The sequence below is a fragment of the Oncorhynchus kisutch genome, linkage group LG14 (assembly GCF_002021735.2).
Source record: "Oncorhynchus kisutch isolate 150728-3 linkage group LG14, Okis_V2, whole genome shotgun sequence".
Lineage (NCBI taxonomy): Eukaryota > Metazoa > Chordata > Actinopteri > Salmoniformes > Salmonidae > Oncorhynchus > Oncorhynchus kisutch.
Window position 1 is genome coordinate 4,560,487 of NC_034187.2, and position 27,777 is coordinate 4,588,263.

Consider the following 27,777-nt stretch of genomic DNA (forward strand, 5'->3'; position numbering starts at 1 on the left):
CAATTATGTAAACGAAAGAGTTATATTTGGACAATGAATATGTAGTTAAATTGATCATGACTATAACAAATACGGCCAACAAAAATCCCTTTTCTAAATGCGACATCTCTCGATTGATTAAAGTACGTGTTTTTTATACACCGACAAACGGCCCACTGACAGAAGGCCCATTAAACACATCTGACCCTCGCATAGGACACACGGGAGGTCGGATGTCAAAGGGGTTCGTGTCCCAAACGGCTCCCTATTTAGTGCACTACTGTTTAAACTAGGGCCTCGTAGTGCACTAAGTAGGGAATAGGGTGCCATTTGGGACCTATTAAAGTCACACACCAGGAACAAAGGGAATATATACAAAACATGGTCACAGCAACGACGTTCCCGGGTCAAAGACAGATACCATAAAAAACAGACAGCTATGATAGGCTTTAAGGAGACAATAATATTGACCTGTAACATTAAGGTACCACCTCTTTATCTCATGAGAGAGAGAGAGAGTCCATCACTAAATCCAACTCGTTCCAAGTTTTCGTTCTTTTTGTAGTCTATATAAAGCTCATCTTTAATTCTAGTGATACTTACAAGCCCTTTCGGGGACTTTGGCGTTCTGTTGCTTCCCTCTGAGGGGAGAAAGCAAGAGAGATTCAGGAAATTTCTAGCATGGGTACCAGTCCGTTTGTGTATAACGTTCCACTTGCCACTCCGTGTCCTTGCCAAGTACTAGAAGTGGAATGTTAGCAACAACAACAACAGGTCTGGATTTCAGGCTAGGAAATAGCTCCTTGGGCAGATATTTGAAGGGTGTTGACTAGTGGCAGGTCGAGATGATAGACAGTAACAGACATCCCCCTTCTAATGAAAACCCCACTCCTTTGACTTTCAAAAAAAGTGCAGAAACTCTTAAATCATCAATATAATCTACACTTGTGTGTGTGTATATATTTGACAGGCTTGTAATACCAACACTTGTTTTCTTCTTTACATTCTTTCTAACTAACAACAAAGAGAAGAAAAAAAATATTTTAAAAAAATGGGGGGGGAGGAGTTAGGAATTATTTACATCACGACAAATTGTTTATTTTGTCACAAAGAAATATATTACTGGGCTTGAAGGTTGGTGAAAACAAAAGATAGATCCCTTTTTAACTGAGGTAGGAGATACAACTCAAGAACTATCGTACACCACTGCTGCTTGTGATATTACTCTGGTATGTGTATCTTCTGTGCTTATCCCAGACGTCAGTTTTACTAGATAAAGTGGTCAACAACTCACAATTCAGCATGGTTAGATTCATCCCAGTGTTGTCTGGCTGTAGCCAGTCAACCCTCCAGGAGAGAGAGAGAGAGAGAGAGACAGAGAGAGACAGAGAGAGAGAGAGAGAGAGAGAGACAGAGAGACAGAGAGACAGAGAGACAGAGAGACAGTGTTGTCTGGCTGTAGTCAGTCAACTCTCCAGATGAGAGAGAGAGAGACAGTGTTGTCTGGCTGTCGTCAGTCAACCCTCCAGATGAGACAGTCGGCACAACGGTGTTTCACTACTTTCAGTGAGGAAGAGGAAGTCAGTCACAGAGTCCAGGCAAGGTGTCTTGTTGTTCCACTCGTGGCGTTTCCAGTTGAAGTGCGATCTGTTATTCCCTGATGATGTCTGGTTCCCCATCTTGTAACCTGAACTAGGTGTCTCCAGAACAACGGTTACGCCCGGGTCGTGTTCAAGAGGGGCACACAACAAATAGAAAATATTGTTATCATTTTTTTTTTTTTTTGCAACAGAGAACTAAAACGAGCATTTCTGATTAGACGAGTCCTGTTTGGTGCGTAACGAACACGACCCATGTTCCCCTCCCCCTCGTGGGTTTACTTGGCGTTGGGTCGGCCTTGTTTTGTAGGAGGCGGCGTCTTTCTGTCCCTGTCCTTGTGCTCAGACAGCCACTGGCAACAGATGTCCTGCATGACAGAGTCTCCAACGGCCTCCGCTGTCTGGAGGACTTCCTGAACCAGCGGCCCGGCCCTGGTTGTATCCAGCTTTACAGCTAGGAGATAGGCCGCTCGCAGTTTACTCACCTGCAGGTAGGCCTTAATCTACAGAGACAGATTACAGTCAGGTGTTAATCTACAGAGACAGATTACAGTCAGGTGTTAATCTACAGAGACAGATTACAGTCAGGTGTTAATCTACAGAGACAGATTACAGTCAGGTGTTAATCTACAGAGACAGATTACAGTCAGGTGTTAATTTACAGAGACAGATTACAGTCAGGTGTTAATCTACAGAGACAGATTACAGTCAGGTGTTAATCTACAGAGACAGATTACAGTCAGGTGTTAATCTACAGGACAGACAGATTACAGTCAGGTGTTAATCTACAGGACAGACAGATTACAGTCAGGTGTTAATCTACAGAGACAGATTACAGTCAGGTGTTAATCTACAGAGACAGATTACAGTCAGGTGTAAATCTACAGAGACACATTACAGTCAGGTGTTAATCTACAGAGACAGATTACAGTCAGGTGTTAATCTACAGAGACAGATTACAGTCAGGTGTTAATCTACAGAGACAGATTACAGCCAGGTGTTAATCTACAGAGACAGATTACAGTCAGGTGTTAATCTACAGAGACAGATTACAATCAGGTGTTAATCTACAGAGACACATTACAGTCAGGTGTTAATCTACAGAACAGACAGATTACAGTCAGGTGTTAATCTACAGAGACAGAATACAGTCAGGTGTTAATCTACAGAGACAGATTACAGTCAGGTGTTAATCTACAGAGACAGATTACAGTCAGGTGTTAATCTACAGAGACAGATTACAGTCAGGTGTTAATCTACAGAGACAGAGACAGATTACAGTCAGGTGTTAATCTACAGAGACACATTACAGTCAGGTGTTAATCTACAGAGACAGATTACAGTCAGGTGTTAATCTACAGAGACAGATTACAGTCGGGTGTGAATCTACAGAGACAGATTACAGTCAGGTGTTAATCTACAGAGACAGATTACAGTCAGGTGTTAATCTACAGAGACAGATTACAGTCAGGTGTTAATCTACAGAGACAGATTACAGTCAGGTGTTAATCTACAGAGACAGATTACAGTCAGGTGTTAATCTACAGAGACAGATTACAGTCAGGTGTTAATCTACAGAGACAGATTACAGTCAGGTGTTAATCTACAGAGACAGATTACAGTCAGGTGTTAATCTACAGAGACATCACCAGAATGTTGGAGGGTTGTAGAGAGAGAGAGAGTGAGGAGACATGGAGAAGGAAGACAGGAGATGAGGAGGGTTGTAGAGAGAGAGAGTGAGGAGACATGGAGAAGGAAGACTAGACAGGAGATGGTGATGAGGAGGACAGGAGATGAGGAGGGTTGTAGAGAGAGAGAGAGAGAGAGAGAGTGAGGAGACATGGAGAAGGAAGACTAGACAGGAGATGGTGATGAGGAGGACAGGAGATGAGGAGGGTTGTAGAGAGAGAGAGAGAGAGAGAGTGAGGAGACATGGAGAAGGAAGACTAGACAGGAGATGGTGATGAGGAGGACAGGAGATGAGGAGGGTTGTAGAGAGAGAGAGAGAGAGTGAGGAGACATGGAGAAGGAAGACTAGACAGGAGATGGTGATGAGGAGGACAGGAGATGAGGAGGGTTGTAGAGAGAGAGAGAGAGAGAGAGTGAGGAGACATGGAGAAGGAAGACTAGACAGGAGATGGTGATGAGGAGGACAGGAGATGAGGAGGGTTGTAGAGAGAAAGAGAGAGGGAGGAGACATGGAGAAGGAAGACTAGATAGGAGATGGTGAAGAAAAGAGATGATGAGGAAGAGGAGGACAGGCGAAGGATATGATGAGCAGAGGAAGAGGAGATGAGCAGGGGAAGAGAGGAGAGTGAGGAGGACAGGAGATGAGGAGGGGAAGAGATGAGAGAGTGAAGAGGAGGAGTACAGCAGAAAGGGGAAGAGGTACGGATGGTAGATGAGGAAGAGGACAGGAAAGAGAGAGAGGGAGGAGAGGAGGTGGTTACCTACCTTAAAGGATATGATGAGCAGAGGAAGAGGAGATGAGCAGGGGAAGAGAGGAGAGAGTGAAGAGGAGGAGTACAGCAGAAAGGGGAAGAGGAGATGAGCAGGGGAAGAGATGAGAGAGTGAAGAGGAGGAGTACAGCAGAAAGGGGAAGAGGTACGGATGGTAGATGAGGAAGAGGACAGGAAAGAGAGAGAGGGAGGAGAGGAGGTGGTTACCTACCTTAAAGGATATGATGAGCAGAGGAAGAGGAGATGAGCAGGGGAAGAGAGGAGAGAGTGAAGAGGAGGAGTACAGCAGAAAGGGGAAGAGGAGATAAGCAGGGGAAGAGAGGAGAGAGTGAAGAGGAGGAGTACAGCAGAAAGGGGAAGAGGTACGGATGGGAGATGAGGAAGAGGACAGGAAAGAGAGAGAGGGAGGAGAGGAGGAGTACAGCAGAAAGGGGAAGAGGTACGGATGGTAGATGAGGAAGAGGACAGGAAAGAGAGAGAGGGAGGAGAGGAGGTGGTTACCTACCTTGTTCTCTGTGCTCTTTGTCTCCAGAATGAGACACTCCAACTCCTTGGCCTTCATCAAGACAAAACAAAACTTTATTAACACCCCATCTCAGACAGTAACAGTACGAGGAAGTCTGTGATTGGTACACTATTGGGTAACATGGGGCGGCAGGGTAGCCTAGTGGTTAGAGCGTTGGACTAGTAACCGGAAGGTTGCAAGTTCAAACCCCGGAGCTGACAAGGTACAAATCTGTACCCACTGTTCCTAGGCCGTCATTGAAAATAAGAATTTTGTTCTTAACTGACCTGACTAGTTAAATAAAGGTTAACAAAAATATACATCTTACTGGCAGCTATAACGCTTTATAAACATATTATAAGCATGTATTAGCCTTTATGTCTTACAATATAAGGGTTATAATATGTGACGTCAATCAACATTTCACAAATTAAAGTGTTGTAGACTACTAAAGGACTAATGCCCTACTGAATGGCTGTGGTGTAAAGTACTGAAGTACAAATACTGTAAAGTAATACTTAAGTCGTTTTTTGGAGTTTCTGAACTTTACTAGTTATTATGATTGACAACTTTTACTATATTCCTAAAGAAAACTATGCACTTTTTACTCCATACATTTTCCCCTGTCACCCAAAAGCACTCGTTACATTTTGAATGCTTAGCAGGACAGTAATATGGTCCAATTCTGATCTGGCGGACTAACTAAACAGAGAACATCCCTGGTCATCCCTACTGCCTCTGATCTGGAGGACTCACTAAACACAAATACTTCGTTTGTAAATTATGTCGGAGTGTTGGAGTGTGCCCCTGGCTATCCGTAAATTTAAAAAACGGTTATGTCTGGTTTGCTTCATATAAGGAATTTGACATTATTTATACTTTTACTATTGATACTTAAATATATTTAAAACCAAATATTTTTTGACTTTTACTCAAGTAGTATTTTACTGGGTGACTTTTACTCAAGTAGTATTTTACTGGGTGACTTTTACTCAAGTAGTATTTTACTGGGTGACTTTTACTCAAGTAGTATTTTACTGGGTGACTTTTACTCAAGTAGTATTTTACTGGGTGACTTTTACTCAAGTAGTATTTTACTGGGTGACTTTTACTCAAGTAGTATTTTACTGGGTGACTTTTACTCAAGTAGTATTTTACTGGGTGACTTTTACTTGAGTCATTTTATATTAAAGTATCTTTACTTTTACTCAAGTATGACAATTCTTCCCCACTACTGGTAAATGGTAAACTAATTGATTTGAAAGAGATTGTGGGGCCCCTTATCTCTGTAACTCACTTCTGTGGGGCCCCTTATCGCTGTAACTCACGTCTGTGGGGCCCCTTATCTCTAACTCACGTCTGTGGGGCCCCTTATCTCTAACTCACGTCTGTGGGGCCCCTTATCTCTAACTCACGTCTGTGGGGCCCCTTATCTCTAACTCACGTCTGTGGGGCCCCTTATCTCTAACTCACGTCTGTGGGGCCCCTTATCTCTAACTCACGTCTGTGGGGCCCCTTATCTCTAACTCACTTCTGTGGGGCCCCTTATTATCTCTGTAACTCACGTCTGTGGGGCCCCTTCTCTCTAACTCACTTCTGTGGGGCCCCTTATCTCTGTAACTCACGTCTGTGGGGCCCCTTATCTCTAACTCACGTCTGTGGGGCCCCTTATCTCTAACTCACGTCTGTGGGGCCCCTTATCTCTAACTCACGTCTGTGGGGCCCTTATCTGCGATGGAGACGCAGCTGAGTATGATGACATCACAGTCGTTCTTGGTGGCGGTGCCCGACTCGCCCACACACTTCAGCAGCTGGCGCACGGCCCGGTACTGACGCTGGCGAACAAGCCTCTGGCCCGCACGCACATATACCGTCAAGGCTTCCAGCTGGAAGTCCTAAGAGGAAGAGGAGGAGGGAGGAAGAGGGAAAAAAACTGTGTTTTATTAACAAATAAATAATGTACACAACCTTTCAAAAGTTTGGGGTCACTTAGAAATGTCCTTCTTTTTGAAAGAAAAGCACATTTTTGGTCCATTAAAATAACATCAAATTGATCAGAAATACAGTGTAGACACTGTTAATGTTGTAAATGACCATTGTAGCTGGAAACTGCAGATTTATTATGGAATATCTACATAGGCGTACAGAGGCCCATTATCAGCAACCATCACTCCTGTGTTCCAATGGCACGTTGTGTTAGCTAACCCAAGTTTATCATTTTAAAAGGCTAATTGATCATTAGAAAACCCTTTTGCGTGGTCTAGGGCACTGCATCGCAGCGCTAGCTGTGCCACCAGAGACTCTGGGTTCGCGCCGTGACTGGGAGGTCCGTGGGGCGACGCACAATTGGCCTAGTGTCGTCCGGGTTAGGGAGGGCTTGGCCGGTAGGGATATCCTTGTCTCATCGCGCACCAGCGACTCCTGTGGCGGGCCGGGTGCAGTGCACGCTAACCAAGGTCGCCAGGTGCACAGTGTTTCCTCCGACACATTGGTGCTACTTGGCTTACGGGTTGGATGCGCGCTGTGTTAAGAAGCAGTGCGGCTTGGTTGGGTTGTGTTTCGGAGGACGCATGGCTTTCGACCTTCGTCTCTCCCGAGCCCGTACGGGAGTTGTAGCGATGAGACAAGATAGTAGCTACTAAACAATTGGATACTACGAAATTGGGGAGAAAAAGGGGGTAAAATTGTATTATAAATAAATTAAATAAAAACTTTTGCAATTGTGTCAGCACAGCTGAAAACTGTTGTGCTGATTTAAGAAGAAATAAAACTGGCCTTCTTTAAACTAGTTGAGTATCTGGAGCATCAGCATTTGTGGGTTCGATTATAGGCTCAAAATGGCCAGAAACAAAGGACTTTCTTCTGAAACTCGTCAGTCTATTCTTGTTCTGAGTAAATGAAGGCTTTTCCATGCGGGAAATTGCCAAGAAACTGAAGATCTCGTACAACGCGGTGACCTACTTCCTTCACAGAACAACGCAAACCAATATTTACATTTCTCTCAACAGACATCGTCACGGAGACGGACGGATATAACTTCCTAGACCATGATGTGACAGCACAGACATTCTCCCAACATGGTGTCAGCTTGTCACATGACCACAGTGTTATGTAATAAGGTTTATTGTGCATCTCCGAGACATTCCTGGGTACATTTACATGCCTTCTGTCAGGATGGGAGTAAGTCCTATGTTTATGTTTTAAGGTTGTAGGAGCAGCAGGTACGAAGATTTTCATTTATCTGGTGACCAATGTTTCTCCTCAGTTTCTTCCTTTAGTTTCTGTTTCCTCATCTTTCCCTTATTAGGTTCTGACCAATCAGGTAGAGTTTCAATCATCCGTAGACGGTAACTTGGCAACCAACTTTGGCGCAGCGTTTTTTTTTTTCTCTCGCCATGCTAGATACCTTCGTGTTCATCCAGATTATGTTGAAGCGATTGAATTCGATTTCAGACTTGTAAGTACTTAAAGAAATCGGTATTTGAATAATACAAATGTTTCTTGTAATTGATTGAATGACAGTATTGTAGTGAACATGTTCAAAATGTATGATGCCACTTTGGAACCAGGACTTAACGGTGTTGTCATTAAACACTGGAGGTAAGATTACTTATTTTGTCTAAACTCATTCTAGTCGAGTCGGCAGTTACTTGGTCCTCTTGTTTGTCTAAACTCATTCTAGTCGAGTCGTCAGTTACTTGGTCCTCTTGTTTTGTCTAAACTCATTCTAGTCGAGTCGACACTTACTTGGTCCTCTTGTTTTGTCTAAACTCATTCTAGTCGAGTCGTCAGTTACTTGGTCCTCTTGTTTTGTCTAAACTCATTCTAGTCGAGTCGACACTTACTTGGTCCTCTTGTTTTGTCTAAACTCATTCTAGTCGATTCGGCAGTTACTTGGTCCTCTTGTTTTGTCTAAACTCATTCTAGTCGAGTCGGCAGTTACTTGGTCCTCTTGTTTTGTCTAAACTCATTCTAGTCGAGTCGGCAGTTACTTGGTCCTCTTGTTTTGTCTAAACTCATTCTAGTCGAGTCGGCAGTTACTTGGTCCTCTTGTTTTGTCTAAACTCATTCTAGTCGAGTCGGCAGTTACTTGGTCCTCTTGTTTTGTCTAAACTCATTCTAGTCGAGTCGGCAGTTACTTGGTCCTCTTGTTTTGTCTAAACTCATTCTAGTCGAGTCGGCAGTTACTTGGTCCATGGTCCTCTGTGTTTCGGTCTCTATATCTAGTATTTGCCATAACAGGTAGTTGTCAACATAACGTTTCAGTTATTTCTTGACTTTAAAGTCGAGGTATTTTCTGTTTAAGAGGAATATTTGAGTAAAGTAAGGAAATTCCAGACGTATCCACCTGACTACTTCCTGGTCACCATACCGGAAATCAGTGTGAATACTGTCTGTTACCTGTATGACTCGGTATGCGATACCAAACCCCTCTTCAATGTTCTTTCCTCCCAACATCACCTGCAATGTAAATGCAATGACACAGATGTCAGATGTCGCCCCATATTATACAGTGTCGGTTAACGACATCAATACGATCTGTTAATAGCACAAGTACTTAAGACACTACCATTCTGTTTTATGGCCCAAGTGACACGCTATACTCCCCGTCTAGTGCCCTAACGCCCCCGTCTAGAGCCCTAACGCCCCCGCCTAGTGCCCTAACGCCCCCGCCTAGTGCCCTAACTCTCCATCTAGTGCCCTAACGCCCCCGCCTAGTGCCCTAACTCTCCATCTAGTGCCCTAACGCCCCCGCCTAGTGCCCTAACGCCCCGTCTAGTGCCCTAACGCCCCCGTCTAGTGCCCTAACGCCCCCGTCTAGTGCCCTAACGCCCCCGCCTAGTGCCCTAACGCCCCGTCTAGTGCCCTAACGCCCCCGTCTAGTGCCCTAACGCCCCCGTCGAGTGCCCTAACGCCCCACCTAGTGCCCTAACGCCCCGCCGAGTGCCCTAACGCCCCGTCTAGTGCCCTAACTCTCCATCTAGTGCCCTAACTCTCCATCTAGTGCCCTAACGCCCCCGTCTAGTGCCCTAACGCCCCCGTCTAGTGCCCTAACGCCCCCGTCTAGTGCCCTAACGCCCCCGTCTAGTGCCCTAACGCCCCCGTCTAGTGCCCTAACGCCCCCGTCTAGTGCCCTAACGCCCCCGTCTAGTGCCCTAACGCTCCGTCTAGTGCCCTAACGCTCCGTCTAGTGCCCTAACGCCCCGTCTAGTGCACTATTCCCTATCTTTGAGAAGCTTTGCGGGGGGCTCACCTTGCAGGCTACATCGATCTTCATAGCGCTGGGGCCGAACAGAGTGGGAGGAGTGCTGGAGGAGGCAGAGGGGGCGGAGCTGGATGTTTCACAGTGATGCAGGAACCGAGTCACCTCCAGCTGGAGCTCTATCGTGTTCATGTGCCTGGTTCAGGAAAACAAAAGGGGGAAATGTCACATGATAGCAGCCTCACTAAAGCCTCACTGCTCAGGAGAGATGGCTGCACTACGCAATTAAATCAGTTATGGTCACACATGCTTACTTTACAAGCCCTTAACCAACAATGCAGTTCAATAAATAAAGTTAAGAACATATTTAGTAAATAAACTAAAGTAAAAAAATACTATAAAAAACAAACAATAAAATAACAATAACAATAACAATAACAATAACATAACAATAACAATAACAATAACAATAACAATAAAATAACAATAACAATAACAATAACAAGGCTATATATATATACAGGGGTACCGGTACCGAGTCAATGTGAGGGGGTACAGGTTAGAAAAGAGATGGCTGCACTATGTAATGGTTCAGTTATGGTCACAGGAAGGACAGATGGCTTCAGTATGGTCATCTTGTCTTTGTGGAACTGAGGTTAGTCACCACCACCTGGATATATATGTGAGGTAAAAAGGTATATTTCCTGAAGAAAATGTGTATGTTTGCTTCAGCCGTGTAAACGTTTGAATAGTTAAGTCTCTGCCCCTCTCTGGCCCCCGGGCCCTCTGGCCCCTCTAGCCCCCGGGCCCTCTAGCCCCCGGGCCCTCTAGCCCCCGGGCCCTCTAGCCCCCGGGCCCTCTAGCCCCCGGGCCCTCTAGCCCCCGGGCCCTCTAGTCTCACCTGGACACATCACTAGAAGACATCTTCTTTCTGAAGGAGTTAGAGGTGCTCTTCTTCCTGTTAGTGCTGTTGGTACGTGTTCCCTGTTGCTCCTGAAGGTAGGTTCTGAGGTGCTCCTTGGCCCGAACCAGCCATCTCCGCTGGTCTCCCAGCTGTACGTAGGACACGACACCGTGGGTGAAGAACCGGATACACGTCATGGCCGCTCGTACGTGGTCCTGACAGGAGGGAGGAGAGGGTTATTCTGTTTCTAATCAGATCCAGATCTTATTATCTTATAGAGGGGCTCCACTGCTACTTAGTTCTCTATTCTAGAGAGGGGGGTGGTGGGGGAGGAGAGGGGGTGGTGGGGGATTAGAGGAGAGGAGAGAAGAGGGGGGTGGGAGGGAGTGGAGGAGAGTGGGTGGTGGGGGAGTAGAGGAGAGAAGAGGGGGGGGGGGGGAGGAGTGGAGGGGGGGGTGGAGGAGTGGAGGGGTGGTGGGAGGAGTAGAGGAGAGGAGGGGTGGTGGGAGGGGTGGGTGGGAGGAGTAGAGGAGAGGAGGGGGGGGTGGTGGAGGAGTGGAGGGGTGGTGGGAGGAGTAGAGGAGAGGAGGGGTGGTGGGAGGAGTAGAGGAGAGGAGGGGTGGTGGGGGGAGTGGAGGAGAGGAGGGGTGGTGGGGGAGTGGAGGAGAGGAGGGGTGGTGGGGGAGTGGAGGAGAGGAGGGGTGGTGGGGGAGTGGAGGAGAGGAGGGGTGGTGGGAGGGGTGGGTGGGTGGGAGGAATAGAGGAGAGGAGGGGTGGTGGGAGGAGTAGAGGAGAGGAGGGGTGGTGGGAGGGGTGGGTGGGAGGAGTAGAGGAGAGGAGGGGTGGTGGGAGGAGTAGAGGAGAGGAGGGGTGGTGGGAGGGGTGGTGGGAGGAGTAGAGGAGAGGAGGGGTGGTGGGAGGGGTGGGTGGGAGGAGTAGAGGAGAGGAGGGGTGGTGGGAGGAGTAGAGGAGAGGAGGGGTGGTGGGAGGGGTGGGTGGGAGGAATAGAGGAGAGGAGGGGTGGTGGGAGGGGTGGGTGGGAGGAATAGAGGAGAGGAGGGGTGGTGGGAGGAGTAGAGGAGAGGAGGGGTGGTGGGAGGAGTGGAGGAGAGGAGGGGTGGTGGGAGGAGTAGAGGAGAGGAGGGGTGGTGGGAGGAATAGAGGAGAGGAGGGGTGGTGGGAGGAGTGGAGGAGAGGAGGGGTGGTGGGAGGAGTACAGACTAACCATCATGAACTGTTGTAGCTGGTATAGTGTGTGGAAGTGTCCCCGTCGCTGCAGCAGTTGACAGGAGGAGAGGAGGTATCGGCTACAGACCTCCAGGCCTGGATCTAGGGTCTCCAGTAACCCCTGCAGCATCCCCAGACGACCCCTCTCCAGACTAGGCTGCAATACGCCCTCCAGGAACACCTCCTCTGGACATTCCTGGAGGGCCATGTAGGGAGGGACAACTGTTGAACTCATGTCCCCTTGGTTTCTAATATCTATAAATAGGTTTAATAGGGTTCTAATAGGTTTCTAATATCTATAAATAGGTTTAATAGGGTTCTAATATCTATAATTAGGTTTAATAGGGTTCTAATAGGTTTCTAATATCTATAATTAGGTTTAATAGGTTTCTAATAGGTTTCTAATATCTATAAATTGTTTGAGTATACAGTTCCAGGACAATCGATGCTATCCGGCTCGAAGGACCATAACTCCTTATTTATTTTAATCAGGCAGATCACTTAAATAATTCTTATTTACCATGACAACCTGGCTCCACCTTAATACAAATCCTCAACAACAGCAACAAATAAAGTAGCATTGACCTTGAAGTTCACAGTAATGAGATAAGATCTCCGTGACCATTAATAACCTTGACCCCTAATCTCTGACCCCTGACCTTGCTGAGCAGGTGTTGCCGGGCGTCCATCATGTTGTCATGTCTCATGAGGAAGCTGACCAGGGCCAAATCATGACTTCTAAACCCTGATTATTAACCCCTGAACCCTTCATGACCCCTAAACCTTGACCCCCTAACCTCTGACCCCTGACCTTGCTGAGCAGGTGTTGCCGGGCGTCCATCATGTTGTCATGTCTCATGAGGAAGCTGACCAGGGACAAATCATTACTTCTAACCCCAGATTATTAACCCCTAAACCTTGACCCCCTAACCTCTGACCCCTGACCTTGCTGAGTAGGTGCTGCAGGGCGTCCTTCATGTTGTCGTGTCTCATCAGGAAGGAGACCAGGGCCAGGTGAGTCCCGTAGCTGGACAGGTAGTACAAGCTCTCTTGATACATTCTGTTGCCCTGACCCTGAACCCCCTCTGGCCAGTCCACTGATCCTCCAGGCTCACAAAGAGCTTCCTCAAGCTCCCTCAGAGACCACAGGATGTCCTCACTGAAAGACTGATACACAGAGCGAGAGACAGAGAGAGAGCGAAAGAGAGGGAGACAGAGACGTAGAGGGAGACAGAGACGTAGAGGGAGACAGAGACGTAGAGGGAGACAGAGACGTAGAGGGAGACAGAGACGTAGAGGGAGACAGAGACGTAGAGGGAGACAGAGACGTAGAGGGAGACAGAGACGTAGAGGGAGACAGAGACGTAGAGGGAGACAGAGATGGCGTGAGAGACAGAGAGCGAGACACAAAGAAACAAACACACACACAGTGAATGATGGTACAATAACAGAAAATGTGGGCGGTTGGTTGCATAACCTAGTTGATCTGCAGAACAGTGCAGTGTTACATAATATCTCCAGATCAACCGGTTTCTATTTATTTTAGTTTATTTGTTTAACTAGGCAAGTCAGTTAAGAACAAATTCGTATTGATAATGACGGCCTAAGAACAGTGGGTTAACTGCCTTGTTCAGGGGGCAGAACGACAGATTTTTACCTTGTCGGGGATTCGATCTAGCAACCTTTCGGTTACTAGTCCAACGCTCTCACCTGCTATACTGAACGAAAATGTAACTAACAAATAAACGCAACACGAAACAATTTAAAAGATTTTACAGAGTTACAATTCATATGAGGAAATCAGTCAATTAAAATAAATTCATGAGGCCCTAATCTATGGATTTCACATGACTGGGATTACAGATATATGTTGGTCTCAGAGCCTCTGGTCAACAGTAGTGTTCTATATAGGGCTCTGGTCAACAGTAGTGTTCTATATAGGGCCCTGGTCTACAGTAGGGTACTATATAGGGTCCTGGTCAACAGTAGTGTTCTATATAGGGCCCTGGTCAACGTAGTGTTCTATATAGGGCCCTGGTCAACGTAGTGTTCTATATAGGGTCCTGGTCTACAGTAGTGTTCTATATAGGGTCCTGGTCTACAGTAGTGTTCTATATAGGGAATAGGGTCCTGGTCAACAGTAGTGTTCTATGTAGGGGATAGGGCCCTGGTCAACAGTAGTGTTCTATATAGGGAATAGGGTGCCTCTGGTCAACAGTAGTGTTCTATATAGGGAATAGGGCCCTGGTCAACAGTAGTGTTCTATATAGGGAATAGGGCTCTGGTCAACAGTAGTGTTCTATATAGGGAATAGGGTGCCTCTGGTCAACAGTAGTGTACTAATGTTATATAGGGAATAGGGCCCTGGTCAACAGTAGTGTTCTATATAGGGAATAGGGTGCCTCTGGTCAACAGTAGTGTTCTATATAGGGAATAGGGTGCCATTTGGGACATAACCACTTTAATAGTCTCCTTTTCAGACGGCTGAGCAGAGCAGGACGACCTTTTGGCAGAGAACACTCAGGTCATGTCCTAAATCGTACCCTACACAGTGCAGTACGTTTGACCAGGGCCCATAGTGCACTACCTAGGGAATAGGGTTCCCATTGGGGACAAAGACACATTGTTAAACCACTGGCAACAGTGAAGACTGGAGCTCTTTGTTGTGAGATCAGAACAGTAAACAACATCATCGTTTGGCATGACTGGTTCACAGTACAACTGAGTCCGGTAAGTACTGGGTACAGGGAACCAAGGTAACAAAACATCAAGATCACCAGTGTTTCAATACAGTCTATACTACAAATAGTATATATCAATACAGTCTATATCAATACAGTCTCAACAACAAATAGTCTATATCAATACAGTCTATATCAATACAGTCTATATCAATACAGTCTATATCAATACAGTCTATATCAATACAGTCTATATCAATACAGTCTATATCAATACAGTCTATATCAATACAGTCTATATCAATACAGTCTATATCAATACAGTCTATCAATACAGTCTATATCAATACAGTCTATACTATAAATACAGTCTATAATAATAGTCTATACTATAAATACAGTCTATATCAATACAGTCTATACTATAAATACAGTCTATAATAATAGTCTATACTATAAATAGTCTATATCAATACAGTCTATACTATAAATAGTCTATATCAATACAGTCTATACTATAAATAGTCTATATCAATACAGTCTATATCAATACAGTCTATAACAGTCTATATCAACAGTCTATACTACAAATACAGTCTATAATAATAGTCTATACTATAAATAGTCTATATCAATACAGTCTATACTATAAATACAGTCTAAACTATAAATAGTCTGTAATAATACAGTCTATACTATAAATGCAGTCTATAATAATAGTCTATACTATAAATACAGTCTATACTATAAATACAGTCTATATCAATACAGCCTATATCAATACAGTCTATATCAATACAGTCTATACTATAAATAGTCTATATCAATACAGTCTATATCAATACAGTCTATAATACAGTCTATATCAACAGTCTATACTACAAATACAGTCTATAATAATAGTCTATACTATAAATAGTCTATATCAATACAGTCTATACTATAAATAGTCTATATCAATACAGTCTATACTATAAATACAGTCTATACTATAAATACAGTCTATATCAATACAGTCTATATCAATACAGTCTATATCAATACAGTCTATATCAATACAGTCTATACTATAAAGAGTCTATATCAATACAGTCTATACTATAAATAGTCTATATCAATACAGTCTATATCAATACAGTCTATACTATAAATAGTCTATATCAATACAGTCTATATCAATACAGTCTATATCAATACAGTCTATACTATAAATGCAGTCTATACTATAAATACAGTCTATACTATAAATGCAGTCTATATCAGCAACAGTCTATAATATAAATGCAGTCTATACTATAAATACAGTCTATACTATAAATACAGTCTATTTCAATACAGTCTATACTATAAATACAGTCTATACTATAAATGAGGTCTATACTATAAATGCAGTCTATACTATAAATACAGTCTATATCAGCAACAGTCTATACTATAAATACAGTCTATATCAGCAACAGTCTATACTATAAATACAGTCTATACTATAAATACAGTCTATATCAGCAACAGTCTATACTATAAATACAGTCTATATCAGCAACAGTCTATACTATAAATACAGTCTATACTATAAATACAGTCTATACTATAAATACAGTCTATACTATAAATACAGTCTATATCAATACAGTCTATACTATAAATACAGTCTATACTATAAATGAAGTCTATATCAGCAACAGTCTATACTATAAATGCAGTCTATACTATAAATACAGTCTATATCAGCAACAGTCTATACTATAAATACAATCTATATCAGCAACAGTCTATACTATAAATACAGTCTATACTATAAATACAGTCTATATCAGCAACAGTCTATACTATAAATACAGTCTATACTATAAATGAAGTCTATACTATAAATGCAGTCTATACTATAAATGCAGTCTATACTATAAATACAGTCTATACTATAAATGAAGTCTATACTATAAATGCAGTCTATACTATAAATACAGTCTATACTATAAATGCAGTCTATACTATAAATACAGTCTATACTATAAATACAGTCTATATCAATACAGTCTATACTATAAATAGTCTATATCAATACAGTCTATACCATAAATGCAGTCTATACTATAAATGCAGTCTATATCAATACAGTCTATATAAATACAGTCTATATCAGCAACAGTCTATATCAGCAACAGTCTATACTATAAATACAGTCTATATCAGCAACAGTCTATACTATAAATACAGTCTATACTATAAATGAAGTCTATACTATAAATACAGTCTATACTATAAATACAGTCTATATCAGCAACAGTCTATACTATAAATACAGTCTATATCAGCAACAGTCTATACTATAAATACAGTCTATACTATAAATAGTCTATATCAATACAGTCTATACTATAAATACAGTCTATATCAATACAGTCTATACTATAAATACAGTCTATATCAATACAGTCTATACTATAAATACAGTCTATATCAATACAGTCTATATCAATACAGTCTATACTATCAATACAGTCTATACTATAAATACAGTCTATATCAATACAGTCTATATCAATACAGTCTATACTATAAATACAGTCTATATCAATACAGTCTATATCAATACAGTCTATACTATAAATACAGTCTATATCAATACAGTCTATACTATAAATACAGTCTATACTATAAATACAGTCTATATCAATACAGTCTATATCAATACAGTCTATATCAATACAGTCTATACTATAAATACAGTCTATCAATACAGTCTATATCAATACAGTCTATACTATAAATACAGTCTATATCAATACAGTCTACACTATAAATTGTAACTTCCCATTTTTTTAATAGATTAGATTATTAGATAATATATTTATATTTACATGACGTATTGTACAGTTTGTGTTTTTAGGTATTATGTGATATATTATGTCCGTTTAAGCACCAAATGAATGTCCCCCGAGGTGGAATAATACAGTCTAAGACTAGGTCTACTGTGGGAACGTTAAGACTAGGTCTACTGTGGGAACGTTAAGACTAGGTCTAATGTGGGAATGTTAAGACTAGGTCTACTGTGGGAACGTTAAGACTAGGTCTACTGTGGGAACGTTAAGATCTAAGACTAGGTCTACTGTGGGAACGTTAAGATCTAAGACTAGGTCTACTGTGGGAACGTTAAGACCTAAGACTAGGTCTAATGTGGTAATGTTAAGACTAGGTCTAATGTGGGAACATTAACATCTAAGACTAGGTCTAATGTGGGAACGTTAAGATCTAAGACTAGGTCTACTGTGGGAACGTTAAGACTAGGTCTACTGTGGGAACGTTAAGACTAGGTCTAATGTGGGTACGTTAAGACTAGGTCTAATGTGGGAACGTTAAGACTAGGTCTAATGTCAGAACGTTAAGACTAGGTCTAATGTGGGCACAGCGAGGGCACTGCGAGGGCACATCAAGGGCACTGCGAGGGCACATCGAGGGCACAGCGAGGGCACATCGAGGGCACAGCGAGGGCACATCGAGGGCACAGAGGCCACAGCGAGGCCACAGCGAGGGCACATCGAGGGCACATCGAGAGCACAGCGAGGGCACAGCGAGGGCACAGCGAGGGCACAGCGAGGGCACAGCGAGGGCACCGCGAGGGCACCGCGAGGGCACCGCGAGGGCACATCGAGGGCACATCGAGGGCACATCGAGGGCACAGCGAAGGCACAGCGAAGGCACAGCGAGGGCACGTCGGTGAACGTAAACAATTAATGATGGCTGTGTTCCGTGTGGCTCAGTTGGTATGAACGTGGCATGGCAGTGTTGCTACCAATGAGAGACACACTGTTGTGGGTTCAATTCCTGCAGCCATCCCTATAGACATACTAAAACCGCTCACTGTCGTAGAACAGACGAAACATCTAGGCTTAAAAATAAAAATAAACTCTTCTGTAAATCACTTGAGATTAAGTGTCTTCAATATACCATTATGGTGATGTTTATCTCTCACCGTGGCCAGCGTGGATCTGACGGTGCTCTCTAGATGAGAGACTATCTCCTGCAGCAGCCGAGGACCCAGGTTGAGCTGGTTTCTGTCCACCGGAGCTTTCAGACAGCGACATAACTTCTCCCTAGCAGCAGTCAAGTTCCCTGCCTTGAGGGAGGCCATTCCCCACGCCTGCCACACACCACCTGGGTCCAGACCACTCTTAGTGGACACCTACAGTCAGACAGACAGAGAGGACCAGGTTAGGACTGAAACACCTGTCTTAGTGCAGACAGACAGACAGACAGACAGACAGACAGACAGACAGACAGACAGACAGACAGACAGACAGACAGACAGACAGACAGACAGACAGACAAGACAGACAGACAAGACAGACAGACAGACAGACAGACAGACAGACAGACAGAAGACAGACAGACAGACAGACAGACAGACAGAAGACAGACAGACAGACAGACAGACAGACAGACAGACAGGACAGACAGACAGACAGACAGACAGACAGACAGACAGACAGACAGACAGACAGACAGACAGACAGACAGACAGACAGACAGACAGACAGACAGACAGACAGACAGACAGACAGACAGACAGACAGACAGGACAGACAGACAGACAGACAGACAGACAGACAAGACAGACAGACAGACAGACAGACAGACAGACAGGACAGACAGACAGACAGGACAGACAGACAGACAGACAGACAGACAGGACAGACAGACAGACAGACAGACAGACAGACAGACAGACAGACAGACAGACAGACAGACAGACAGACAGACAGACAGACAGACAGACAGACAGACAGACAGAACAGACAGACAGACAGACAGACAGACAGACAGACAGACAGACAGACAGGACAGACAGACAGACAGACAGACAGACAGACAGACAGACAGACAGACAGACAGACAGACAGACAGACAGACAGACAGACAGACAGACAGACAGACAGACAGACAGACAGACAGACAGACAGACAGACAGACAGACAGACAGACAGACAGACAGACAGACAGACAGACAGACAGACAGACAGACAGACAGGACAGACAGACAGACAGACAGACAGACAGACAGACAGACAGACAGACAGACAGAACAGACAGACAGGACAGCACAGACAGACAGACAGAAGACAGACAGACAGACAGACAGACAGACAGACAGACAGACAGACAGACAGACAGACAGACAGACAGACAGACAGACAGACAGACAGACAGACAGACAGACAGACAGACAGACAGCAGACAGACAGAAGACAGACAGACAGCAGACAGACGACAGACAGACAGACAGACAGACAGACAGACAGACCAGACAGACAGACAGGACAGACAGACAGGACAGACAGACAGACAGGACAGACAGACAGACAGACAGACAGACAGACAGACAGACAGACAGACAGACAGAGACAGACAGAACAGACAGACAGACAGAGAGGACCAGGTTAGGACTGAAACACCTGTCTTAGTGGAGACAGACAGAGAGGACCAGGTTAGGACTGAAACACCTGTCTTAGTGGAGACAGACAGAGAGGACCAGGTTAGGACTGAAACACCTGTCTTAGTGGAGACAGACAGAGAGGACCAGGTAGGACTGAAACACCTGTCTTAGTGGAGACAGACAGAGAGGACCAGGTTAGGACTGAAACACCTGTCTTAGTGGAGACGGACGGACGGACGGACGGACGGACGGACGGATAATATATTTATATTTACATGACGTATTGTACAGTTTGTGTTTTTAGGTATTATGTGATATATTATGTCCGTTTAAGCACCAAATGAATGTCCCCCGAGGTGGAATAATACAGTCTAAGACTAGGTCTACTGTGGGAACGTTAAGACTAGGTCTACTGTGGGAACGTTAAGACTAGGTCTACTGTGGGAACGTTAAGACTAGGTCTACTGTGGGAACGTTAAGACTAGGTCTACTGTGGGAACATTAAGACTAGGTCTACTGTGGGCACAGCGAGGGCACATCGAGGGCACATCGAGAGCACTGCGAGGGCACATCGAGGCCTGACGGACGGACGGACGGACGGACGGACAGACAGACAGACGACCAGGTTAGGACTAAAACCTATAATAACCTAAAATTAGATGTTCAGACTTAAACAGACTTGTCTGACTCTAGGCCTGCCTCACCTCCACAGCTAACTGGTTGTACTCTGCCTCCAGTAGCTGGTTGCCTGACTCTAGGCCTGCCTCACCTCCACAGCTAGCTGGTAGACCTCTGCCTCCAGTAGCTGGTTGCCTGACTCTAGGCCTGCCTCACCTCCACAGCTAGCTGGTAGACCTCTGCCTCCAGTAGCTGGTTGCCTGACTCTAGGCCTGCCTCACCTCCACAGCTAGCTGGTAGACCTCTGCCTCCAGTAGCTGGTTGCCTGACTCTAGGCCTGCCTCACCTCCACAGCTAGCTGGTAGACCTCTGCCTCCAGTAGCTGGTTGCCTGACTCTAGGCCTGCCTCACCTCCACAGCTAGCTGGTAGACCTCTGCCTCCAGTAGCTGGTTGCCTGACTCTAGGCCTGCCTCACCTCCACAGCTAGCTGGTAGACCTCTGCCTCCAGTAGCTGGTTGCCTGACTCTAGGCCTGCCTCACCTCCACAGCTAGCTGGTAGTACTCTGCCTCCAGTAGCTGGTTGCGTAGTCGTGTGACAGCAGCCGTCTCCAGGATGTCATCCAGACAGGGGATGTACTTGTAGTTGGCCGTTACCAGGATCTTCAGGACGTCTACTTTACTGATGTAGCTGGGGGACAGACAAAGGAGAAACAGAGAGACAGACAGAGGGAGAGAGAGACACAGAGAGAGAGACACAGAGAGAGAGAGAGAGAGACAGAGGAAGGGAGACAGACACAGAGACAGACAGAGAGACGCAGAGGGAAAGAGACACAGAGAGAGAGAGAGAGAGAGAGAGAGAGAGACACAGAGAGAGACAGCAGCACAATTAGACCCAACCAAATCATGAGAAAACAAAAAGATAACTACTTGACACATTGGAAAGAATTAACAAAAAACAGAGCAAACTAGAATGCTATTTGGCCCTAAACAGAGAGTACACAGCGGCAGAATACCTGACCACTGTGACTGACCCAAAATTAAGGAAAGCCTTGACTATGTACAGACTCAGTGAGCATAGCCTTGCTATTGAGAAAGGCCGCCGTAGGCAGACTTGGCTCTCAAGAGAAGACAGGCTATGTGCTCACTGCCCACAAAATGAGGTGGAAACTGAGCTGCACTTCCTAACCTCCTGTCCAACGTATGACCATATTAGAGAGACATATTTCCCTCAGATCCACAAAGAATTCGAAAACAAATCCAATTTTGAAAAACTCCCATATCTACTGGGTGAAATTCCACAGTGTGCCATCACAGCAGCAAGATTTGTGACCTGTTGCCACGAGAAAAGGGCAACCAGTGAAGAACAAACACCATTGTAAATACAACCCATATTTATGCTTATTTATTTTATCTTGTGTCCTTTAGCCATTTGTACATTGTTAGAACACTGTATATATATATATAATATGACATTTGTAATGTCTTTACTGTTTTGAAACTTCTGTATGTGTAATGTTTACTGTTAATTTTTGTTGTTTTTCACTTTATATATTCACTTTGTATGTTGTCTACCTCACTTGCTTTGGCAATGTTAACACATGTTTCCCATGCCAATAAAGCCCTTGAATTGAATTGAATTGAATTGAGAGAGAGACAGAGGAAGAGAGACATAGAGGAAGAGAGGGAGACAGAGGAGAACTGATGTAAAAATGAGCACCAAATAGGATCTGGAAATGATATAGTGCTCATCTTTACCATTTGGGGTTAAGGCACATCGGGACATAATACATGATACCTGCTCTCACCTGTCACACAGGGCATTATGGGTACCGTAGTACCTCACACCTGTCACACAGGGCATTATGAGTACCGTAGTACCTCACACCTGTCACACAGGGCATTATGGGTACCGTAGTACCTCACACCTGTCACACAGGGCATTATGGTTACTGTAGTACTCTCACCTGTCACACAGGGCATTATGGTTACTGTAGTACTCTCACCTGTCACACAGGGCATTATGGGTACCGTAGTACCGCTCACCTGTCACACAGGGCATTATGGTTACTGTAGTACTCTCACCTGTCACACGGTGCATTATGGGTAATGTAGTACTCTCACCTGTCACACAGGGCATTATGGGTACCGTAGTACCTCTCACACAGGGCATTATGGGTACCGCAGTACTCTCACCTGTCACACAGGGCATTATGGGTACCGTAGTACCTCTCACCTGTCACACAGGGCATTATGGGTAATGTAGTACTCTCACCTGTCACACAGGGCCAGGTCCTGGCTGCGGCCCACCTTGACGAACATCAGTTTGGCGCTGAACAGAAGCTGGCGCATGACGTCGGTGAGGAGGCGGGCGTCCACCTCGGGATTGGTTAGTTTACGGGACAGTGAGCGGCAGTGTCCAATTAGCTGGTGTCCACAGGCTGTCTGGTCGCTATGGAGGGACAGGATGGCCACACATAGAGACGCACTGGGAGCCTGGAGACAGGGACAGAGGTCAAACTGACACGTCAAACTGGGAGCCTGGAGACAGGGACAGAGGTCAAACTGAGAGCCTGGAGACAGGGACAGAGGTCAAACTGGGAGCCTGGAGACAGGGACAGAGGTCAAACTGGGAGCCTGGAGACAGGGACAGAGGTCAAACTGGGAGCCTGGAGACAGGGACAGAGGTCAAACTGACACGTCAAACTGAGAGCCTGGAGACAGGGACAGAGGTCAAACTGAGAGCCTGGAGACAGGGACAGAGGTCAAACTGGGAGCCTGGAGACAGGGACAGAGGTCAAACTGGGAGCCTGGAGACAGGGACAGAGGTCAAACTGGGAGCCTGGAGACAGGGACAGAGGTCAAACTGGGAGCCTGGAGACAGAGGTCAAACTGACAGGTTAAACTGAGAGCCTGGAGACAGGGACAGAGGTCAAACTGAGAGCCTGGAGACAGGGACAGAGGTCAAACTGACACGTCAAACTGGGAGCCTGGAGACAGGGACAGAGGTCAAACTGACACGTCAAACTGGGAGCCTGGAGACAGGGACAGAGGTTAAACTGGGAACCTGGAGACAGGGACAGAGGTCAAACTGGGAGCCTGGAGACAGGGACAGAGGTCAAACAAAACACATCAAACTGGGAGCTTGGAGACAGGGACAGAGGTCAAACTGGGAGCCTGGAGACAGGGACAGAGGTCAAACTGGGAGCCTGGAGACAGGGACAGAGGTCAAACTGACACGTCAAACTGGGAGCCTGGAGACAGGGACAGAGGTCAAACTGACACGTCAAACTGGGAGCCTGGAGACAGGGACAGAGGTCAAACTGACACGTCAAACTGGGAGCCTGGAGACAGGGACAGAGGTTAAACTGGGAACCTGGAGACAGGGACAGAGGTCAAACTGGGAGCCTGGAGACAGGGACAGAGGTCAAACAAAACACATCAAACTGGGAGCCTGGAGACAGGGACAGAGGTCAAACTGGGAGCCTGGAGACAGGGACAGAGGTCAAACTGGGAGCCTGGAGACAGGGACAGAGGTCAAACTGGGAGCCTGGAGACAGGGACAGAGGTCAAACTGGGAACCTGGAGACAGGGACAGAGGTCAAACTGGGAGCCTGGAGACAGGGACAGAGGTCAAACTGGGAGCCTGGAGACAGGGACAGAGGTCAAACTGGGAGCCTGGAGACAGGGACAGAGGTCAAACTGGGAGCCTGGAGACAGGGACAGAGGTCAAACTGGGAGCCTGGAGACAGGGACAGAGGTCAAACTGGGAGCCTGGAGACAGGGACAGAGGTCAAACTGAGAGGTTAAACTGAGAGCCTGGAAACAGAGACAGAGGTCAAACTGGGAGCCTGGAGACAGGGACAGGAGGTCAAACTGGGAGCCTGGAGACAGGGACAGATGTCAAACTGGGAGCCTGGAGACAGGGACAGAGGTCAAACTGAGGGCCTGGAGACAGGGACAGAGGTCAAACTTTGAGCCTGGAGACAGGGACAGAGGTCAAACTGAGAGCCTGGAGACAGGGACAGAGGTCAAACTGGGAGCCTGGAGACAGGGACAGAGGTCAAACTGGGAGCCTGGAGACAAAGACAGAGGTCAAACTGGGAGCCTGGAGACAGGGACAGAGGTCAAACTGGGAGCCTGGAGACAGGGACAGAGGTCAAACTGAGAGCCTGGAGACAGGGACAGAGGTCAAACTGGGAGCCTGGAGACAGGGACAGAGGTCAAACTGAGAGCCTGGAGACAGGGACAGAGGTCAAACTGGGAGCCTGGAGACAGGGACAGAGGTCAAACTGACAGGTTAAACTGAGAGCCTGGAGACAGGGACAGAGGTCAAACTGAGAGCCTGGAGACAGGGACAGAGGTCAAACTGAGAGCCTGGAGACAGGGACAGAGGTCAAACTGAGAGCCTGGAGACAGGGACAGAGGTCAAACTGAGAGCCTGGAGACAGGGACAGAGGTCAAACTGGGAGCCTGGAGACAGGGACAGAGGTCAAACTGGGAGCCTGGAGACAGGGACAAAGGTCAAACTGGGAGCCTGGAGACAGGGACAGAGGTCAAACTGGGAGCCTGGAGACAGGGACAAAGGTCAAACTGGGAGCCTGGAGACAGGGACAAAGGTCAAACTGGGAGCCTGGAGACAGGGACAAAGGTCAAACTGGGAGCCTGGAGACAGGGACAGAGGTCAAACTGACAGGTTAAACTGAGAGCCTGGAGACAGGGACAGAGGTCAAAATAAAATATAAAACTAAAATAGCAACACAATATAATAACAGTAATGAGGTTATATACAAGGAGTACCGGTACCGAGTCAGTGTACTGGGGTACGAGGTAGTTGGGGTGATTGAGGTAATATGTACATGTAGGTTTGGTTCGGTGATTGATTGAGGTACTATGTACATGTAGGTTTGGTTTGGTGACTGATTGAGGTAATATGTACATGTAGGTAGGGGGTGAAAGGCAGACAGTCATGGTAGCCTTTTAATTAACTGTTCAGCGTCTTACGGCTTTAAAAAAATATTTAACCTTAATTTAACTAGGCAAGTCAGTTAAGAACAAATTCTTATTTGCAATGACGGCCTACCGGGGAACAGAGGGTTAACTGCCTTGTTCAGGGACAGAACAACTTTTTACCTTGTCAGCTCAGGGATTCGATCTTGCAACCATTCGGTTACTGCACCAATGCTCTAACCACTAGGCGACCTGCCGCCGCGGCTTTTGGGGTAGAAGCTGTTCGGAAGCCTTTTGGTCCCCGACTTGGCACTCCGGTACCGCTTTCCGTGCGGTAGCAGAGAGAACAGACAGACTTGGCACTCCGGTACCGCTTGCCGTGCGGTAGCAGAGAGAACAGACTGACTTGGCACTCCGGTACCGCTTGCCGTGCGGTAGCAGAGAGAACAAACCGACTTGGCACTCCGGTACCGCTTGCCGTGCGGTAGCAGAGAGAACAGACCGACTTGGCACTCCGGTACCGCTTGCCGTGCGGTAGCAGAGAGAACAGACCGACTTGGGTGGCTGAATTCTTTGGAAATTTCTCTGACACCGCCTGGTATAGAGGTCCTGGATGGCAGGGAGCTCAGCCCCAGTGATGTACTGGGCCGTACACACTTGCTCTGTAGCGCCTTGCGGACAGATGCCAAGCAGTTGCCAAACCAAGAAATGATGCAACCAGTCAAGATCCTGTCAACTGTAGAACTTTCTGAGGATCTGATGGCACATGCCAAATCTTTTCTGCCTCCTGAGGGGGAAGAGGCATTGTCGTGCTCTCTTCACGACTGTGTTGGTGTGTTTGGACCATGGTAGGTCCTTAAGTGATGTGGTCCGTCTCCACTACAGCTCTGTCGATCTCAATGGGGGCGTGCTCAGCCCTCCTTTTTCCTGTTGTCCACCGATAATCTCCTTTGTCTTGCTCACGTTGAGGGAGAGTTTGGTGACCTGGCAGAGACCACACTGCCAGGTCTCTGACCTCCTCCCTATAGGCTGTCTCATTGTTGTTGGTGATCAGGCCTACAACTGTCGTGCCTGGCCACACGGTCGTGGGTGAACAGGGAGTACAGGAGGGGACTTAACACGCACCCCTGGGGAGCTCCAATGTTGAGGATCAGTGTGGCAGATGTGTCGCTACCTACCCTCACCACCTGGGGGCGGCCCGTCAGGAAGTCCAGGATCCAGTTGCAGAGGGAGGGGTTTAGTCCCAGGGTAGTTAGCTTAGTGATGAGCTTTGAGGGCACTATGGTGTTGAGCGCTGAGCTGTAGTCATGCATTCTCACATAGGTGTTCCTTTTGTCCAGGTGGGAAAGGGCAGTGTGGAGTGCAATAGAGATTGCATCATCTGCGGATCTGTTGGTGCGGTTTGCAAATTGGAGTGGGTCTAAGGGTTTCTGGGATAATGGTGTTGATGTGAGCCATGACCAGCCTTTCAAAGCACTTCATGGCTACAGACGTGAGTGCTACGGGTCGGTAGTCGTTTAGGCAGGTTACCTTTGTGTGCTTGTTGTCTGTAGTTATAACTGACCCGTTCATTGTAGAAATCTATCTGTAGTTATAATTTAACTGACCTGTTCATTGTAGAAATCTGTCTGTAATTATAATTTAACTGACCTGTTCATTGTAGAAATCTGTCTGTAGTTATAATATAACTGACCTGTTCATAGTAGAAATCTGTCTGTAGTTGCAGGTTGTCTGTAGGGTTGGTGCTGAGGTGAAACTGACGGTGAGTGACCTCTGGCAGGTGAAGCATTGAATCTAACACTCCCTCTGTTGACATAGGACTACCTGCAACTGGGTCAGGGAGAGAGGGGGGACAGGGAGGAAGACGAGGAGTGAGAGGGAGAGGGGGGAGGGGGAGAGAGAGGGAGGAGAAGAGGGGAGAGACAGGAAGAGGAGAAAGAGGGAGAGGAGGGGGAGAGAGAGAGGGGGAAGAGGGGAGAGGGAGGGGAAGAGGGGAGAGAGAGAGAGAGAGAGAGAGAGAGAGAGGAAGAGGGGAGAGGGAGGGGAAGAGGGGAGAGAGAGAGAGAGAGAGGAAGAGGGGAGAGAGAGAGAGAGAGGAAGAGGGGAGAGAAGGGAAGCGAAGAGAGAGCGAGAGCGAGTCACGCACTATCCAAGGACTACAAATTGTGATAAGCTAACCGGCTAGTTAAATCTGGGACATTTACAGAATGTTGATCAATG

General features: G+C 46.2%; 1 protein-coding gene across 1 annotated transcript in view; it reads right to left on the minus strand.

The window, feature by feature from the left end:
• Window positions 1-8: 8 nt before the first annotated feature.
• zfyve26 (zinc finger, FYVE domain containing 26) overlaps window positions 9-27,777 on the minus strand; it is a 108,356-nt gene continuing 80,587 nt past the window's right edge. The window contains 12 exon segments of the mRNA XM_031787675.1: window positions 9-2,080; window positions 4,543-4,593; window positions 6,255-6,437; window positions 8,944-9,003; window positions 9,797-9,941; window positions 10,647-10,864; window positions 11,875-12,072; window positions 12,822-13,043; window positions 18,531-18,740; window positions 21,151-21,298; window positions 22,883-23,103; window positions 27,251-27,387. Coding sequence (XP_031643535.1) covers window positions 1,856-2,080; window positions 4,543-4,593; window positions 6,255-6,437; window positions 8,944-9,003; window positions 9,797-9,941; window positions 10,647-10,864; window positions 11,875-12,072; window positions 12,822-13,043; window positions 18,531-18,740; window positions 21,151-21,298; window positions 22,883-23,103; window positions 27,251-27,387 — 2,018 coding nt within the window. The 3' untranslated portion in view covers window positions 9-1,855.